The sequence below is a fragment of the Typopeltis vanoorti genome, chromosome 5 (assembly GCF_054136105.1).
Source record: "Typopeltis vanoorti isolate ZY-2024b chromosome 5, IOZ_Tvanoo_1.0, whole genome shotgun sequence".
Lineage (NCBI taxonomy): Eukaryota > Metazoa > Arthropoda > Arachnida > Uropygi > Thelyphonidae > Typopeltis > Typopeltis vanoorti.
This window is the reverse complement of record NC_143553.1, coordinates 40,184,713-40,204,409: the sequence shown is the minus strand read 5'-3', so window position 1 is coordinate 40,204,409 and position 19,697 is coordinate 40,184,713. Positions and strand designations below refer to the sequence as shown.

Below are 19,697 nucleotides of genomic sequence, written 5' to 3'. Positions count from 1 at the left end.
GTTTAGGTGACTTGACACAAAGGTGGTGAAGGTAACTCAGAGGATTGCTGCAATACTGCAAACTGAGAAGGATGCTGAACACCAGAAATAGAAGAGTTGTGGTTCCCTTGTATAAAGCCCTGATCAGGTCATATCTGGATTACTGTTCTCAGATTTGGTCACTGGGATTTGAAGAGGAGAAATTAATCTCTGAGAGTGCAAAAGCAGATAACAAAATAATATGATGACTGTATAATGTTAGCTTTGAGATTAGATTCAGGCCATGTGAACTGCAGAGTTTGGTTAACACATTCACTGCCATGCTCCTCAGGCATAGTTTGTTACCGCACGCCAAGTACTTTCACTTCTACAAGGTCAGTGCGAGTTATTTCATAGCTGGCTTATCAGACAGAATTTTGTTTCATATGCCAACTACGAGTAATTCCGTATCCCCCCCCCATCACACACCTATGTCTTACATGCACTGATGACTGTGTAACTTGATTTCAGAGTCAGTGATGTTCAGCATTCAGTGCAATAAGGTTTATTGCGTCTAGTCTTACAATTATTTAAAATTATCTAAATAAAAACCTTCAATTACACCATGGCCAGTAAAAGAAAGCTTACTGATGAAGAATTAGAAGCTTACGCTAATATGAGTGATGATGAATGGAATGAATTATTTGGTTCCGATTATCCTACAGACAACTCAAGCGATGACTCAGATAATGATATATTGGATATAAATATATGTATATGTTGAAAAAATTTAAAAAAATTGTTTTATTTGCATTAATAAATACACAGTTTACACAACTATACCTCTTATAATATACTATATTTTTGCTGAAATTATTTTCCTTCTACCAAGCCCCCAGACGTGCTCTCCACTTTATTCACAAGCCAAGGGTCCAAATTAACGTGCTTATACTATGGGTTAACTCATGCTTGGCATAGGAAGTTGGTAATCGACATGCAAGAATATTCGTAGTTGGCTTGTGAGGCTCATATACCAACTACGAGTATACTCATAGTTGGCAGCAAACGTGTTAATAGAAGGGGTGGCAATATGATTAATACATTTAAACTGTTCAGAGATAGTTACAGGATTAACACTGAGGAGTTCATATGGTAGATCAAAAGGAATTAGCAAGTACAAGGGGCCATCCCTGGAAGTTACAAATGGAAGTGATGAGTAAAAGAGTGTTTGTTTTTTTTTAATGGAAGGTGATTTGACCATGGAATTCATTGCCTGATAGGGTGGTGAAAACAAAAGCTGTGAATGAGTTTAAGGAATGGTGTGATAGACCATGTTGTTGAAGACAGGCCTTCCACATTGAGTCTTATGACTCCATTTAGGTCCTGAATAATAATAACAATAATTAACTATCATATCTGTTATACCTTTCCTTAAAGTGATCCATTCTGCACTCAGAACTACTTCTGGCTATCAATTCCACTCATTATCTATTTACCTATAAGTTTTGAAAGCAGCCTGGAGGCAGTTCCTTGGCACAAGAAACCTCAAGGAAAGGATGTCAGTAGTGCAAGAGAAATTATCATGAAAGTTTAAGGAGTGCAAGTTGCAACATATGGTTAATAAGCAGAAAAGAGAAGACAGGAATGTTATATTGCTGAGTAGTTTAGAGAATAATTTTTTCAGTACACGACAGAATGAAATAACCATACTTATACTCAACTTCCCATTGTGATAAAGGTCATTTCTGAAAGTTGAGTAAGTGTAATTAGCAAGGAAGTGAGAAACTATATTGTTTGCTTAGTGAGTAGTTAATGAGCAGAATGGGTTGCCAGATGTAGTTCTGAGTGTAGTGTCAGCAAATACATTAAAGGACAGATGTGGGAATGACAAATGTAGGAATAATGGTCAGTGCAAGCCTCCTATAATGAGTCACTGGACCATAGAGAGTTTCACAGATAAGATTTCACTGTCGAGGTTTGAATACTAATCATGACTTATGTGACTTGTTACTTCTCTTCTTCTTCAGCCTTTTGGTTCTGTCCACTGCTGGATGAAGGTCTTCCCCATGATTTTCCAAACCGCTCGGTTTTCTGCCTCTCCCATCCATCTCACTCCTGCAATTTGTTCCAGTTCATCCCTCCACCTTCTTCTCGGTCTTCCTCTTTGTCTTGCTCCATCCATTGGTCTCCACTCTGTTGTTTTTCTAGTCCATCTCCCATCACAGCATCTGGCAATATGGCCAGTCCATCTCCACTTAGCCTGTTTAATGTATTTTACAGCATCCATGACACCTGTTTGAGATCTTAACCAGGTATTTGTTTTCCTATCTCTTAATGTTATTTTTAGAATACTTCTCTCCATGTGATGTTGTGTGTTCTCAGCTTTTTGTTTAGGGATTCTGTTAAAGTCCATGTTTCTCCTCCATATGTTAGGACAGGAAGTATGCATTGGTCAAAAGCTTTCCTTTTTAGACTCATAGGGATGTCACTTCTGAATGTCTCTCATTTTTCCATAAGCCATCCATCTAAGGTGAATTCTTCATTCAATCTCTTTTCTTTGGCAATCCTCAAAGGATAACAATTGGCCCAAATATACATATGAAGTAACTTGTTCTATTTCATGGTTTTCAACTTTGACAGTTCCATGGTTTATGTATTTGTTCATCATTATTTTTGTTTTTTCTCTATTTATTTTTAATCCAATTACTTTGGAGGCTTCATTTAGCTGATTTAGCCTTTCTTCCAGATCATCAAGATTATCTGCTATTAGGATAATATCATCTGCAAATTTCAGATGATGCAGCCTTCTCCATTTATGTTTATTCCTTTTGTTTCCCAATCAAGGCTTCTAAAGACTTCTAGTGCAGCTGTAAATAATTTAGGAGATATGGTGTTGCCTTGATGGATGCCTTTTTGTATTGGGAACTTTTTACTGTTTTTATATAATTTAATTACAGAAGTTGCATTATTGTAAATATGTTTTAGTGTTTCAATATATAGTTTCTCAGTTCCCTGGTTTCAAGAACTTTTAGTGTTGCAGATGTTTTAACTGAATCAAATGCTTTTCATCATCATCATCAAATTCCTGCCATCTACACTCAAGGGGTGTACAGGATATGATAGTACTACATGAAAAAAATTACATTATTACTAACTTCCTATCTACAATTTTCCTCCAAATCAGTCTGTTACTTGTCAAGACTCCAACATTATCAGATCTTATATTTCTATCGTCTAAGGCACTTTGTACCGAATCAATCAACCTATATCTTGGTCTTCCTCCGGGTCATTTTGCTGCCAACCTGGCAGAGAACACTTGTTTTGCTAATCTTTCTTTGCCCATTCTGTTTAAGTGACCATACCACCTGAGATTAGCTCTTCTAACGCATTCATGGATGCTGACAACATCAAGTCCTTTCCTAATATCGTCGTTTTTAATATGATATTGCCATTGATGCCATCTGTTCACGCCTATAATCTTTCTCAGGACTCTCATATCTGCAGTCTCTAGTCTTTGGTCAAGTGTTTTACTTCTGACCCAGCTCTCAGATCCATAAGTTAAAACTGGTTTGAACACTGTCTTGTATACAGCTAATTTAGTGTTCCGACTAATTTCTCTCTTATTCCTTATGAATTTATTCAATTGACTTCCACCATACCATGTTTGCTGATTTTGTCTATTTCTATATTTAATTTACCATCTTCACTAAAAATCATGCCTAAGTAGCTGAAATGTTTTACTTGTTCCACAGGTTCTCCATTCACAACACAGTCGACATTTTCAACAATTCTGCCTATTTTCATTGTCTTTGTCATTTTATTACCGACCTTCATACCATATCTATTACAACAGTTATTCATTCAATTTAGTCAGAGAATCTTGCAGACTTGTAGTGGATTTATTTAGAAGTATAACATCATCCGCATAAAGCAAGGAACTGACATTAACATCTCCAATTTTAATATCAAGTTTAATGCCACTTTCCTTCATAATGTGATCCATAATGTGATAATGAATAACAGAGGGAATAATGTACATCCTTGTCTAACACCAGATTTAACATTAAACCATCTTCCTGTACTTCCTTCAATTCTAATTGCTGACTTACAACTCAAATAAACACTAAGTATTGCTTGACATAATGCCCCATTGACACCATATAACTGTAGCGTATTGAATAGTTTCTCTCTTGGCACCTTGTCATATGCCTTTTCCAAATCAACAAAACTTAAATACAGATCTTTGTTATATTCCCATGCTTTCTCGACTATTTGTCATAAAGTGAAGATCTGATCCTGGCAGCCTCTATTTGGCCTGAATACAGCTTGTTCTTCCACAATTCTTCTCAACCGTTTCTCAAGTACATTTGCATAGATCTTGACAGGAACACTCAGTAGGGAAATACCTCTGTAATTCTCACATTCAGTTTTATTTCCCTTTTTATATATGGGTACTATGAGAGCTCTACTCCAATCATCGGGAATTCGTCCCTCTGTCCAGGCTTTCTGAACTATGCAGTGCAGCCACTGTAAGACTTTTATACCACCATACTTCAGCATCTGGTCGAATATCATCTACTCCTGCTGCCTTTTCACATTTCAAGCCTTTGATGGCTTTTTCTACTTCAAGTATGGGTATGTATTCCTGACTGCATGCCTGGTCAGTGTTTTTTACCACTGTGCTGTCATCACTGCTGGTTTCATTTAGCAGTTTTACAAAATAATTACTCCATACCTCAAGGATATCTTTTTCTCCCATTTTCATGTCACCTTTATCATCTCTAATTCCTTTTACAGCACTCTTTCCTCTATTCTTAAGCTTCTTCAACAACCTGCAGAATATTTTGCCACCGTCTTGATATTTATTTTCTATATTCTTGCCAAAGCCCTCCCATGACTTTTGTTTAGCTAGTTTTACACACTGTTTAGCATTCTTGCATTTGTCTCTGTATTTTCTAAGAGCACAAGCTGACTTATTTGCCAGGAACTTTTGATATGCTTTCTTATTTTCCTTCACTGCCTCTTTAACTTCCTGCGTCCACCATGGAGTTCTAATTTTTCTATCCTTGCAGACAACTTCACCACATGCCTCTCTAGCTGAATCAATCAGGGCTTTCTTCAAGGCTTGCCACTGAATCTCCAAGGTTTGATTCCTGTTCTCAAACTTTTCATTTTTTCTTCAATAATCTTTGTGTAATTTAGTCTACAGTTCACATCTGAGAGCTGCTCACCTTTTATTCGCTTTAAAACTTTCTTACATGTTATTCTTTTCAATGTGAAATTCAATTTTATCCTGCTCAAGACTAAATAGTGATCACTTCCAATTTCAAATCCTCTGTACATTCTGGTGTCCTGCACCAGGGAGAAAACATCACTATCAACAATAACATAATCAATGAGACTTTTCTTATTCCTTGCCTCTTCTCTCCATGTGAATTTGTGCACATTTTTATGTTGGAACATGGTGTTATTAATAACCAATCCATGTTATTATTATTATTATTATTATTCAGGCCTCCAAGGAGTCAAAAGATTCATCGAGAGAGGTCCTTCCTAAGACAAAGTCTGTCAAGACTCACTGAGGGGAGGTCCCCCCCTGAAAAACACAAAGTCTATCATACCACTCTTTAAACTCACTGACCGTTCTCGCTCCCACCACTCCATCAGGCAATGCATTCCACAGCTCAACCACCCTCCACACAAAGAAACCACTCCTTACCGTCTTGCTCACAGTTTCCTTTCGTAACTTCCAGGGATGGCCTCTTGTCATCACTCCTTCCCGCTGATCAACCAAGCGAAAGAACTCCCCAGTGTCAACCCTGTAACCACCTCTCAACAGTTTAAAAGTCTCAATCATATCACCTCTCCTTCTTCTATCCACCAAACTCTGCAGTCCACATTCTCTCAGCCGATCCTCATAACTATCCTCGTACAGTCCTGAAACCATCTTTGTCATCCGTCTTTGTATCCTTTCCACAGTTAATTTATCCCCTTCAAATCCTGGGGACCAAATCTGAGAACAATAGTCCAAGTGTGGTCTGATCAGAGACTTATACAATGGAATGATAACCCTCTTATCTCTGCAGGTCAGTGTCCTTCTCATAATTGCAGCAATCCTCTGTGTTACCTTCACCACCTTTGCAATATGTCCCCTAAACTTCAGATTTCTATCAATCATCAACCCCAGATCTCTTGTCTCCCCTACTTCCTCCAGTATAACTCCTCCCATAGAGTATGCAGCATCCCATCGATGTTTCCCAAACCTCAAGACCTTACATTTTGCTGCATTAAACTGACACCCCCATTCATTTACCCATCTATCTAGCTTATTTAAATCCTCTTGCAGGGCTACCACATCTGCACTATTACTAATAATCCTTCCCAGCTTCGCATCATCTGCAAACAACTGAATATTCCCCTGCAATCCACTGGCTATGTCATTGATATAAAGGTTAAACAATATAGGTCCTAGTACTGAGCCCTGTGGGACCCCACTTGTAACCCTCTGCCTCCTGGAAACTGCTCCACCATACACAACTCTCTGATACCTATCAGACAGCCAATCCTGAATTCAGTTGACCAATCTGACATCCAGACCCATGTGCTGCAACTTAAATATCAGCTTATCATGTGGCACCCTGTCAAATGCCTTCGCCAAGTCTAAGAAAATTGCAGTATATGCCTTTCCCTCATCTAATGTTCTTGTAACTTTATTATAAAAGGCTAGCATATTGCTAAAACAAGAGCGTCCTTTCACAAATCCATGTTTATTCTCACAGATAACATTACCCTCATCTGCCCAATGCTGTACACGGTCCCTCACTACTTTCTCCAAGATCTTAACTACTACTGATGACACACAGACTGGCCTATAATTAGACACTTCCAGTCTGTTACCACCCTTATGCAATGGCACTATCTTACCTTCCTTCCATTCCCTTGGCACCTTTGCCAAAGCCAGACTTTCATTGAAAAGCCACGTTAAAGGTACTGTCAATTCCCTAGCACATTCTCTCAAAACTCGTGGCGAAATACCATCCAGTCCCACGGCTTTACTGACATCCAGAGTACTCAGTATCTGAAACACACTCTCCTCCTGTACCTCCAGACCTCGTACCAGTCCTATCCCTCTAGCATTAAAACTGACTCCTCTAGGATGAAATACTCCAATAAAGTGTTCATTGAACAATTCCACTATGTCCTCTGCATCAGTCACTCTATTCCCATTTTTATCCCACAATATCATTCTTCCACAGTCATTTCTCCTCCTACTGGCCACATAGCTAAAAAATTCCCTAGGATTTTCTTTGGATCTTAGGGCCAATCTCCTCTCATATTCCAGTTTCGCTTTCCTTACCACACTAGTCACTCTTCTGGCCTGTGTCTTATATTCCTCATGCATCTCTTCCATAGCCTATCTCCTTATATCTCTTCCATAGCCTCTTTTTCGCATGCAATTCCTGTTTAATATTGTTTGTCATCCACTTTACTCCAAATTGCGTTTTCTTCTTCACTCGTGGTATACAACTTACCATTGCTGATAACAAATATTCTTTCACAATTTCCCACGCACTGGTGATATCCCGGCCTTCCAATTCCTCCCTCCATGAAACTTCCCGAAGTTGACGTCTAAGACTATTATAATCACCTGCCTTATAATTCCACATAAGTTCCCGTCTCTTTGATACTCCTGCATGTCTATTCATTTTCCAAGTCAACCCCATATGGTCACTCTCTCCAACTGGTGGGAGAGATGTCAACTCAGTTATTATCAACTCTTCTGATGCTATAACCAAATCCAAAATTTTTGAACCTCTTGTTCCCTCTGTTACATGTTGCCTAAGACATTTGTCCCTCAAGAATTCTAGAAATTCCATTCCCCTATTGCTACATGCATCTTTCTCTCTCCAATTTATACTACTGAAGTTAAAATCTCCCATAACAATCATTCTTCTTGCACTTGCCAAACTTAGCTGTCTAAACATCTCCTGGTCCCCATCCTCTGTGCTCCTGGGTCTGTAGCGACACGTGATAAAGGTTTACACAACCGTTTGTGTGTGTGTGTCTCTCTCTCTCTCTCTCTCTCTATATATATATATATATATATGTGGCGATTAGTTTTTACTCGGTTGTTATACATTTCAAAAAATAGATTTAATGACAGATAACATATAAAGATTTTAATGATAAATACTACTAGTTTCGGCATATAGCAGCCTTCTTCAGGTATTTATAAAGGAAAGGAATACTAATAAACATTGAATTATTTAAATAAACAAACTGGAAATTACAGGTACAAATTGCCTCACATAATCGATACATAAAAACGTTGTATTTTTCAAGTTGTTCCAACAACTTGAAAAATACAACGTTTTTATGTATCGATTATGTGAGGCAATTTGTACCTGTAATTTCCAGTTTGTTTATTTAAATAATTCAATGTTTATTAGTATTCCTTTCCTTTATAAATACCTGAAGAAGGCTGCTATATGCCGAAACTAGTAGTATTTATCATTAAAATCTTTATATGTTATCTCGGTCTTGGAGTCATTAAATCTATTTTTTGAAATATATATATATATATATATTATATATATTATATATATATATATATATTAATCCCTTTGAGTTAATATTAAGTGCCACTACATCTACAGATATGCCAAAATTTAACACTGATTACTGGAAGCATATGAGAGAAAACTGAAGTGATAATAACAACATATTATTATGTGTTAAAGGGGAAAAAAATTTTTTTTAATTAAAAAAAAAAAACTTACGTTTTGAGTTTTGGCCATTTTTTCTTATCTTCCCAAGGACCATCTATCGTGTCAGCATTTACTGGTACTGCGGAACAAGGTCGTCCAGTGGTTGGCAAAACTGGTAGTTCCCAGACTGGAATGGAAGACTGTTTATCCCCATGTTCAATACGAATGTGATGTCCATTCAGAATATCCAATAATGTTAAAACATTTTCCTGGGCTGAAGAAACTGGCCATCCATTGCGTTCAATAAATTTGTACTGCAACTTAATCTGTTTGTTTACTTCTCTGAGCTACATATAAAAATCATAAAATTTAATTGAGAAATATTTGAATGGTTATTACCTCAGAGATTAGCTATTATTATTAGATATCACAAGATGGCACTGTATAACGCAATGAGTCTTGTGACTCCATGGGGTCAGGAAAATAATAATAATATATATACACATACACACTGCTTGTAAAGAAGTCAAAAGACACCAGAGTGTGAGGAACAAACAGCCATAGCGTCACCTTAATATTTTTCAGTACCTTCTTTCACTGCGATGACTGCAGAAATCCTATCCTACAGGCACATTTTCCACAAGCACATGATAGTGATCAACTGGAATTTTGGACCATTCGTTCTGTAGGCATGTATTGAGATTCTGGACTGTTGAGGGACAAATGTCCTTTGACTTCACCCAACTCTAGTTCATCCCAAAATGTTCTACAGGGTTGAGATCAGAGCTCTGTGGGGGCCAGTCAAGTGTGGTGACATTAATATCCACAAACCACGCAATTACAACAGCAGCCTTATGACATAATGCATTGTCTTGCTGAAAGAGACAATGGTCAATTCCATAGAAATGCCACAAAGTAGGAGGCACTGCATTGTCCAGATACCTTTCAGAGTTCAATGTTTGTGGCATGACAAACAGAAATCCCAGGCCAAACCAGGAAAAACAGGCCCATTCATCACTCAGCCACCTCTGAATTTTATAGTTGAGGTTATGCACCCTGGTAAGAGATGTCCACCTGGCATCAGCCACATCCATCCATCTGCTCAGTAGAGAGTGCAGCATGATTCACTGCTCCATAAGACAGTGAGATATATGTCTCACTGTACACGCTCTTTGCACCATTGAAGACTACGCTGCATGTTAGTTCGGATAACATGGCACTTGCATATTGTGGTCCTACCATGGAAACCCATGTTGTGAGCCTCAGTTCTGAATGTTTTTATGCAGATTCATGTTCCAGTCGGTGCCCAGAACTCTGCATTCAATGTGTCAGCAAATAAACAGCGGTTTTTACATATTATTCTTCATAGCACCTACAGTCACATTTGGTGAGTGTGGGGGGGGATGTACACTTTTGGTAACACTTGCAGTTGACTTCCTGTGCTTCCATCTTCATATGGTATTACTGATTATTGACTTGGGAGCACCAAATTTATAACAGTTTGCCTAACAAATAATTCTGCAACATGATATCCTATCACAATGCCTCTTTTAAACTTGGTCAGTTCCTTTCTCACAGTCATTTCACTTGGACACAGTTCTGCTGACTTGGGAGCATAATCCTCTAATTTAAACTGGCTACAAGACATGCGATTCATTACGCAGCATGATGCACCATAATCATGGGGGTGTCCAAACTTCTTTCCAAGTTGTGTATGTGTACACACACACACACACACACACACACACACAGGCATACCCTCGTCACATAACATGTTAGGTTTGAGACTACTGTAGTGTAGAGAAAGCACGTTTTTTTTTTTTACTTGTGGGTTCACGTAATAGTTTAGTAATGTCTTTAATATGTGTGCATAAATGACACATATATTATATCTTATATTTGTGTCATTTATGAAAAATTAATTTATGAAAAATTAAAAGATTCCCAAATAAATATACTATATAAATACAAATTAAAACAAATTTTTGACACAAACTTCAAGAAATATAATAATATCAAATCTAAAACCAAATACTTCTCACAAAAGATAACTGAGACAGCTGACGAAATCCTTGGATACAAAAGGAAAATAAATAAACCATGGATAACCAAAAATATTTTGGACCTATGCAACAAAAGAAGATATTTGAAATCTCATATTAATAGCAGTGATAACTAAGATTATTAAAAAAAGAAATCAAACATGCTAGAAACTTATAGATATTAGATGAATGCCAAAAATATAGAAGAGGACTTAAATAAAAATAATTCTAAAAGTGCTTTTCAAATTATCAATAAGTTTACCAAACCTTTTACTGCAATTAATTGGAGCATAGAGGATGAAGATGGAACTCCTAACACAGACAACCAGAAAATAGTTGATAGATGGTAATGTTACTCAACCAAGCTTTTTCAAAAGGACCCTCAACTGACTGAAGATATTTTGGATGGAATTTTGCCAGGAGGTTTGGAGGAAGGAGATTACCCAGTATTAAAAGAAGAAGTTATTGCAGCAGTTAGCTCCTCAAAAATAGGAAAATCACCTGGAATTGATGGTGTTACAATGGAACTGATATGCAAAGGAGGTGACACCTTGCTAAATTTATTCCAGGACATATGGAACACAGAGACTTGGCCTTCTGATTGACAGACTTCTTGTCCTTGTACCTATTCCTAAAAAGGGAAACAGCAATAAATGTAGCAACTACAGAACAATAAGCCTTATTAGTCATTCAAGCAAAATCCTGTTAAAAATACTATTGTCAAGAATTGAAAAGAAGATAGAAAGCAGACTATCAGATGAACAAGCGGGTTTTTGGAAATCCAGAAGTACAATCAACTATATTTTTACAATACACATACTAGGCGAAAAATACATAGAACATAATAAAATAATCTGTCACAACTTTTTAGACCTTCAAAAAGCTTTTGACTTAATATGGCATGAGGCATTATGGAAAAAGTTTAGAACATTATGGTATTGACATCATTAGGATTATTAAATCTCTTTATTCCTCATCTGATATGAGAATTGAAATTAAAAATTACAGCAGTGAACTGTTCCAGGCAGAAGGGGGGGGGGCAAGACAGGGATACATCTTGTCCCCTCTTCATTTTAATTGTTTTCTGGAATATGTCATAGATTAAGCTCTTCATGAATATGACACTGGAATAGTAGTTGGTGAACTAAGAATAAATAACTTACGTTTTGCAGATGATATCAATCTTCTTGCAGAAAGTGAAGAAGAATTACAAGAGATAACCAGCCACATTTTCGGAACATTAAAAAAATATGGATTATACATAAATCTACAAAAAACAAAAACAATGATAACCTCAAAATCAGACATTGAATTCTTAAAGATACAAATTGGCAATAAACAAATTGAGAATGTAAACAAGTTCACTTATCTATGAAGCACATCGAGTCAAGATCGTCTTTCAAAAACAGACAAAATAAATACCGAATTGCTAAGGCAACCGTGGCCCTACAGAAGTTAAAACCATTGTAGGGAGATAACAGAATAGCAATCACAACCAGACTAAGACTAATTGACATCTTGGTGAATTCTATCCTCTTGTATGGTTGTGAGGCCTGGACTTTATTGAGGGAAGATGAGAGGAAACTCCTGTCTTTTGAAATGAAAACTTACAGAAGACTTTTGAGGATTCCCTATACTGCTCACGAAACCAATGAAAATATCTGAAAATTGATTGATTCAATAGATGGGAGAAGAAGGGAAAATATTCTGACAGTCATCAGAAGAAGACAGATGAAATGGTTCAGACATGTGGAGAGGGCTAATGGCATTCCAAAGCAAACACTAGAAGGAATCGTTCCGGGACCAAGGGTTAGGGGCTGACCTCGATTAAAATGGACTGATAACATCAAAAAAAAATGGACAAATTCCTCCCTTTCTCAAATGACATCAAGAACAAGAGACCAAGAAGACTGGAGTAGGCTAACAAAGAATATCACCTACCAGCCATGAATGACCCAACGGTCCATTTAGGACTACGGGAGAGAAGAAGAAATTACACAAATAAAGCATTAATTTATGTCACTTTCAGAAATGAAACATTTTGAATAATTTTTGCAAACATAAAAGTTATTCTGAATAGAACTGCTTAATGGAACATGCAAACTAGTTTGGTCATCAATGTATACCATTAAATATTTTTCCATTTCAGCAATAAGATTGTCATGTTTACTGATAACTGTAGTATTAAGAAACACTTTGCACTTTATCTTTGTTTTTAATAACTGTAATAGTAAAGTGAAGTAAGTTTAACCTGTGTCCTATCTTAGTGTTCGATATACTGTCACTAAATTTAACAATTTCAATCTTAATATGCAATGTAATTGGTATATGCATCTTCTTCTTTATCACTATAAAGATCATTTTATCTGCTGTTATTAACAGCAATTAAATAAAATAATAGTTATAAACAATTTATAATATATTTAGCAGATCACTTTACATCAGTTGGCTCTCTGTATTCCATGATGCACAGCACACTCCCTTCACACGTTCTGTAAAAGGAGTGTGCCGTGCATCATGGAATATAGTGAGTCAACTGATGTAAAGTGATCTGCTAAATATATTATAAATTGCTTATAAATTAGGCGTCAACAGACTCATTGTGGGAGGTTCATTCAACTGATAACATATTTATCATACCAAATATTAAAATCCTTAACATTTCTTGAATTAATACATTCTGCTAACGTGTTCCATTCACTGATAATTTCCATATAAAAAATCTACTCCTCACACCCCATTTCACCACATTCTTGCATAACTTCCATGGATGGCCTCTAATTCTTTCCCACTCACCTTCTACTCTTTTTATAAACCCATCTGGTTTAATTCGATAAAATCCTCTTACTAACTTAAATGTCACAATCATATCACCTCTTTTCCTCCTATCTATCAAGCTCTGCAATCCACATTTCTTCAACCTCTCTCCATAGTCAGCATTCCAAAGTCCTGATTATTGTCTTAGTCACTCATCTCTGGATTATCTCCAGTGTCTCCATATCACACTGAAAACCAGGCAACCAATTTCAGCACAGTACTCCAAATGTGGTCAGACCACATTTGAAGTATTGTGTGGGTGCTTTATACAGTGTCACAACAACTTCCTTATCTCTACACGTTATAGTACTTAGAAGCACTATGATGTGCAGTCTTTGTAATACTTACAATATGCTCTCTAAACTTCAGTCTAGTGTCAACTATCACTCCCAAATCTTGAATCTCACCCACTTCTTGCAGTACAGTACCATCAATACAGTACACAACCTTAGATTTCTGCACTAAAAAAATGCAACACCTTGCACTTATTAATATTAAAACTATAACTCCACTCCTTTGTCCAAGTCAAAGGTCTATTCAAATCTTCCTGAAAGGAAACATCAGCAGTGTTATTTATAATGATCCTTAACTTTGCAACATCAGCAAACAACTGAAGATTCCCAGTCAGTCTACATAATAATTCATTAATTAGAAACAAGTTAAATAACAGTGATCAGTGACTGGCCGTCAGATAGGTATCAGAAAGTTGTATATGAGGGTGCAGTATCTCAAAAGCGAAAGGTCACCAGTGGTGTACCACAGGGGTCAGTTTTGGGGCCACTGCTGTTCAATTTGTATGTTAATGATCTTTTTTTTTTCAATGCACAGTCAGGCTGATGTTAATGCCTTATAAAAGGACCTGAATCGATTGCATGAATGGGCAGATAAGTGGAACTATCAGTTCAGTGTTGCCAAGAGTAAGGTTTTGAGATTTGGTAAGCAACGATGGGATGCCAAGTATACACTTGGTGGGGAAACTTTAACAGAAGTAGAGGAGATGAAAGATCTAGGAGTGATGGTGGACAAGGACCTGAAATTCAAGGATCACATTGCACAAGTTGTGAAGACATCACATTGAATAATGGCAATGATGTGGAGAACCCTGATATGCAGAAATAGAGGTTATGATTCCATTGATCAAGCCTCATATGGATTATTGCGCCCAGATTTGGTCGCTGAGTTTTCATGGTGATGAGGATATGTTGGAAAAGGTATAGAGAAGATTCACAAAGGTAGTCAGTGATCTTTGAAATGTGGAGTACGAGGACAGATTGAGAGAATGTAAGTTGTAGAGCCTCGTGAATAGGAGGAAGAGGGGGGGGGGGGATGATTGAGACATATAAACTGGTCAGGGGTTGTTATCAGGTAGACATGGAAGAGATTTTTCATGAATTTTTCATAGAACAAGAGGCCATTGCTGGAAACTGTATAAGGGTGTGCACGAAGGAGTGAGAAGCAGGTTCTTTGCATGGAGGGTGGTTGGTGAGTGGAATGCATTGCCTGAGTGTGTTGTGGATATGGACACATTGAATCAGTTTAAGATGCAGTTGAATGAGCATTGTATGCAATATTGAGTACCTCCCATGATGAGTGTCTGACTCCATGGAGGTCGGGTGTTGATAATAATAATAATAACAACAACAGGGGCCCAAGAACAGAACCCTGGGGCATGCCACTGGTTACCGTCCTTTTTTTGAGACACTGCTCCATCACACACAACTTGCTGGTATCATTCAGAAAGCAAATCTCTAATACATCTAACCTGTATAATATCTCTTCCCAGCCTCTACAGCTTGTACACCAACTTATCATGTGGTAACCTATCAAACACTTTTGTAAAGTCCAAGAATATCACTGTATATGATTCTCCCTTATCTAACACGCATGCCACCCTATCATAAAATGCAAGTAAACCGCTAAAACAGGACTGACCCTTCACAAGTCCATGCTGACTGTCATAAAAAATGACATGTCTATCAACCCAATCCTGTATTCTATTCCTACCCTATTTCTCCACCACCTTGACTACAACTGCAGTTATAGTTTATACAGACTGGTCGATAATTGGAAACTTCTATCCTAGAACCATGCCTGTGGAGTGGTACTATTTTGCCTTCTTTCCACTCCTTAGGAACTCTACCCACTGCAAGACTTTCATTAAATAACCAGGTCAAGGATATATAAAAAACACATAAAAGGGAATGTGTTACAGTGTGTGAGAATTGCAATGAAAGGTAGGATATTCCAAATTAAGAAAACAGAGTTACCAGGAATAATCAGAAATGAATGAGAATGCTTACGACAGTAATAATACAAGTGACATGGAAGAGCTTAGACAAGAGTTAATGAAAATGAAGAGTCAAGTTAAATGTATGGAGAAGGAAATTTGAATATTTAAAGAAGAGAATAACTGGTGTAAATGACAAGGAAGTTGATAAGAAGAAGCAAATATCTAAGGACGATAGGGTTGCTTTATATGGTGACTAAATCATTAAAGGTGTGTTAAAAGATAAAGTGCACAAGACATGTTTTTCAGGTGGTATAATAAAATGAATTTCAGATGCTTTGCATAGAAGGAAGGAACAGGAGTCAGAATTAGTGGTAGTGGTGGGCACAAATGACTTGAATAGTGCAACAAAGAAAGTGGAAGAGGATTTGAAGAATTTCTTGCAGAAAGTGAGGAATACTGGGACCTATACTGTTTAACCTTTATATCAGTGACATTGTCAGTGGATTGCAAGGGGACAGTCAGTTGTTTGCAGATGATATGAAGCAGGGAAGGATTATTAGTAATAGTGCAGATGTGGTAGCCTGACAAGAGGATTTGAATAAGCTAGGCAGATGGGCAAATGAATGGTGATGTCGGTTTAATGCAGCAAAATATAAGGTCTTGAGGTTTGGGACACATCGATGGGATACTGCATACTCTATTGGAGGAGCTATACTGGAGGAAGTAGGGCAGACAAGAGATCTGTGGTTGATGATTGATAGGGACCTGAAATTTAGGGGACATATTGCAAAGGTGGTGAAGGTAACACAGAGGATTGCTGCAATAATGAGAAGGACACTGACCAGCAGAGATAAAAGAGTTATCATTCTGTTGTATAAGACTCTGATCAGACCACACTTAGACTATTGTTCACAGATTTGGTCTCCAGGATATGAAGGGATAAATTAACTGTGGAAAGGGTACAAAGGCATAACGAAGATGGTTTCAGGACTGTACAATGTTAGTTATGAGGGAATGTCGACTGCAGAGTTTGGTGGATAGGAGAGGTGATATGATTGAGACTTTTAAGCTGTTGAGAGGTGTTACAGGATTGACACTGGGGAGTTCTTTCGCTTGGTTGAACGACGTGAAAGAGTGATGACAAGGGGGCCATCCCTGGAAGTTATGAAAGGAAACTGTGAGCAAGAGGGTGAGGAGTGGTTTCTTTGCATAGAGGGTGGTTGAACAATGGAATGCATTGCCTGATTGATAGAGTGGTGAGAGCGAGAACGGTCAATGCGTTTAAGGAGTGATATGATAGACTTTGTGTTTCCTAGGAGGGACCCCCCCTCGATGAGTCTTGATAAACTTGTGTTTCTTAGAAAGGACCTCTCGCGATGAGTCTTTTGACTCCATGGAGGCCTGAATAATAATAATAATAGCGTTATTAGGAAAGTAGTTAGTTTGTTGCCCAGATATTTCAGTAGTGAACTGAGAAGGAGAGCAATCATATTGAATGACAAAATGGCTAAATTGTGTCAGGCAGAGTGTGTTCAATCTGTGAATGCATGGAATGAATTCAAAGGTAAGTTAGAATGGTTCAAAGATGATGGAATGCATTTGAATGGGTTTGGTGTTGGTTATTTGGAGTGACTGTTTAATAAGAGTGCACAGGGTCCATTCAAAATTAGTACAATTAAGAGTCAGAGAGAGGTTGAGAAGCACATTGTGGAAGGATAGGAAGAGGATGGATACAAAGATGAAGTGATTATGGCAGTGCAAAGTGATGCAGTGCAAAACAGTGGGGACGATAATATAAATGAAAGTCAGAGTCAGGATCAGGGAAATGGGAATGGTCAGAAAGAAGTGCACTATAGCAGTGAGTAAAGAGTGTTTGTGTTGATGGGATGGCCTCAAAGAGTGGAGAACTTATGTTTGTATACTAATGTACACGGTATCAGAAAGGGGCTGAGTTTGTAGTATTGGTTGAATCAGTATGCCCAATACCAATTAGCATAAGTAAAACTTGGTTGATTGAGGATGATATACTGTCATGACTTGAAATGACATAACTGTATACCAGGAGTTAAGTTAGGATATAGAAGTTTCCAAAAGGATAGAAAGATAAAGAGAGGAGTGGAAGTATTGTTAATGGTAGCAGAGGAATATGTCCTTCAAGAGTCTAAGTGGAAAATAGTAGTACTTATGAAGATTTTCAAGTTGTGCAAATAAAAGGATGATGATCCTAATGGGAGATTTTAATTATAGGAATGTAGATTGAGAAGAAGAGATAGTGTATAGTAACAAGGAGGGTGAATCTGTTGAGTTTCTACAGAATAACTATCTGAAGCAGCATGAGATGGAAGCAACACAAGGTTTATTGGTATTAGATCTGGTGATATCCTCACATAATATGGTTGTGAATGAGGTATCAACACTGCCACTTGTTGATACCTCATTCACAACGATATCCTGCGATATGGTGATCATGTGATCATGAGGTATTGGTTTGGAAGGTGGTCAAACAGAAAAAAGTTATCAAGAAAGTCTATATGTGGAACTATAAGGTGGGTAACTATGAGAAGGTCTGTAGTCAACCAGCATCAATATATTCGGTTGATGAATTGTGTAGAAAAGATGTTCACATCGCCAAACACTGCATTGAAATGTCTTTTCGCATGCATTTTTGATCAACAGTCACAGCAGCCATTGCACACACAGCTTTTTCATGTGCAATTTTTTGTGCAGGATATTATACACCCATTCAGTTGAGATGCCTACAATCTCACACACTTTCACTCAGCAGTCTTTCATAAATTTTGTCAATCATTTCCTTCATAGTGACCTCAGTCAGGCATCCTGAGCATGCTTCATTTTTGATGGACTTATGACCACGTTTAAACTCATTTATCCAAAAATAAATAGTCTTTAATGCTGGTGCAGAGTTCCCATGGAAAATGATAAGGCAATGCATAACTGTATACCAGGAGTTAAGTGAATAAATAGCGTAGGAGTGAGATAGATGAATGGTGAAATCAAGCAAGTAGTGTTACAAAAGAAATTATTATGGAGAAAGTACAAGGCAGTTCACAGTGAACAGATGCATGAAGAATATAAAGTGCAGGCCAAAAAAGTGACAAGCATGGCTAGAAATGAAAAAGTAGAATATGAGAGGAGATGCCAGGTCAAAGCTAATTCGAGGGAGAATTTTTCTGCTATGTGGCAAGCACGAGGAAAAATAATTATGGCAGGTTGATGCTGGTGGATAGTTATGGTAGGAGAGTAACCATAGCAAATGATATAGTGGAATTATTTAATGAACACTTCATCAGTGTATATCACAGTGGCGTAAATGATGCTGTACAACAAGAATTAGGAGAATTAAAGGTGAAAGAATTGGAGGTGTATTAAGTGTTGATCGTGTTAGAAGTTAATAAGGCTGTGGGAATGGATGACATATCACCACGTAATTTTAAAGAATGTGCAAAAGAGTTAGCCATACCCATGATCTCATTGTTTAATGAGAGTCTTGCAGTGGGTAAAGTTCCTAAGGTGTGGAAAGAAGGAAAACAATACCTCTCCACAAGCATAGTTCGAGAACAGAAGTTTCCAATTATAGACCAGTCTGTGAGTCTGCAGTTGTAATCAAAGTGTTGGAAAAATGGTTAAAAATAGAATACAGGATTCGATTGATGAACATAAGATTCTCTATGATGGTCAGCATGGTTTGTGAAGGGCAGGTCTTGTTTTAGCAATCTGCTTATGTTTTAGGATAAGGCGACGAATGTATTGGAAAAAGGAGAATAATATATAATGATATTCTTGGACTTTGCAAAAGCATTCAATAGATTGCCCAAGGATAAGTTGTGCACAAGCTGCAGAGGATTAGGGAACGGATAGTATATTGGTTAGATGAATTAGAGATTGGCTGTCTGAACAATACCAGTAAGTTGTGTATGATCA

At 37.4% G+C, this 19,697-nt stretch overlaps 1 protein-coding gene across 1 annotated transcript in view; it reads right to left on the bottom strand.

Annotated features, from left to right (window-relative positions):
• The window catches only part of LOC150106331 (uncharacterized), a 404,058-nt gene that overhangs the window by 259,565 nt on the left and 124,796 nt on the right, over window positions 1–19,697 (bottom strand). The window contains exon 4 of the mRNA XM_090393084.1: window positions 8,739–9,013. Coding sequence (XP_090249210.1) covers window positions 8,739–9,013 — 275 coding nt within the window. The remainder of the gene's footprint in view (window positions 1–8,738; window positions 9,014–19,697) is intronic.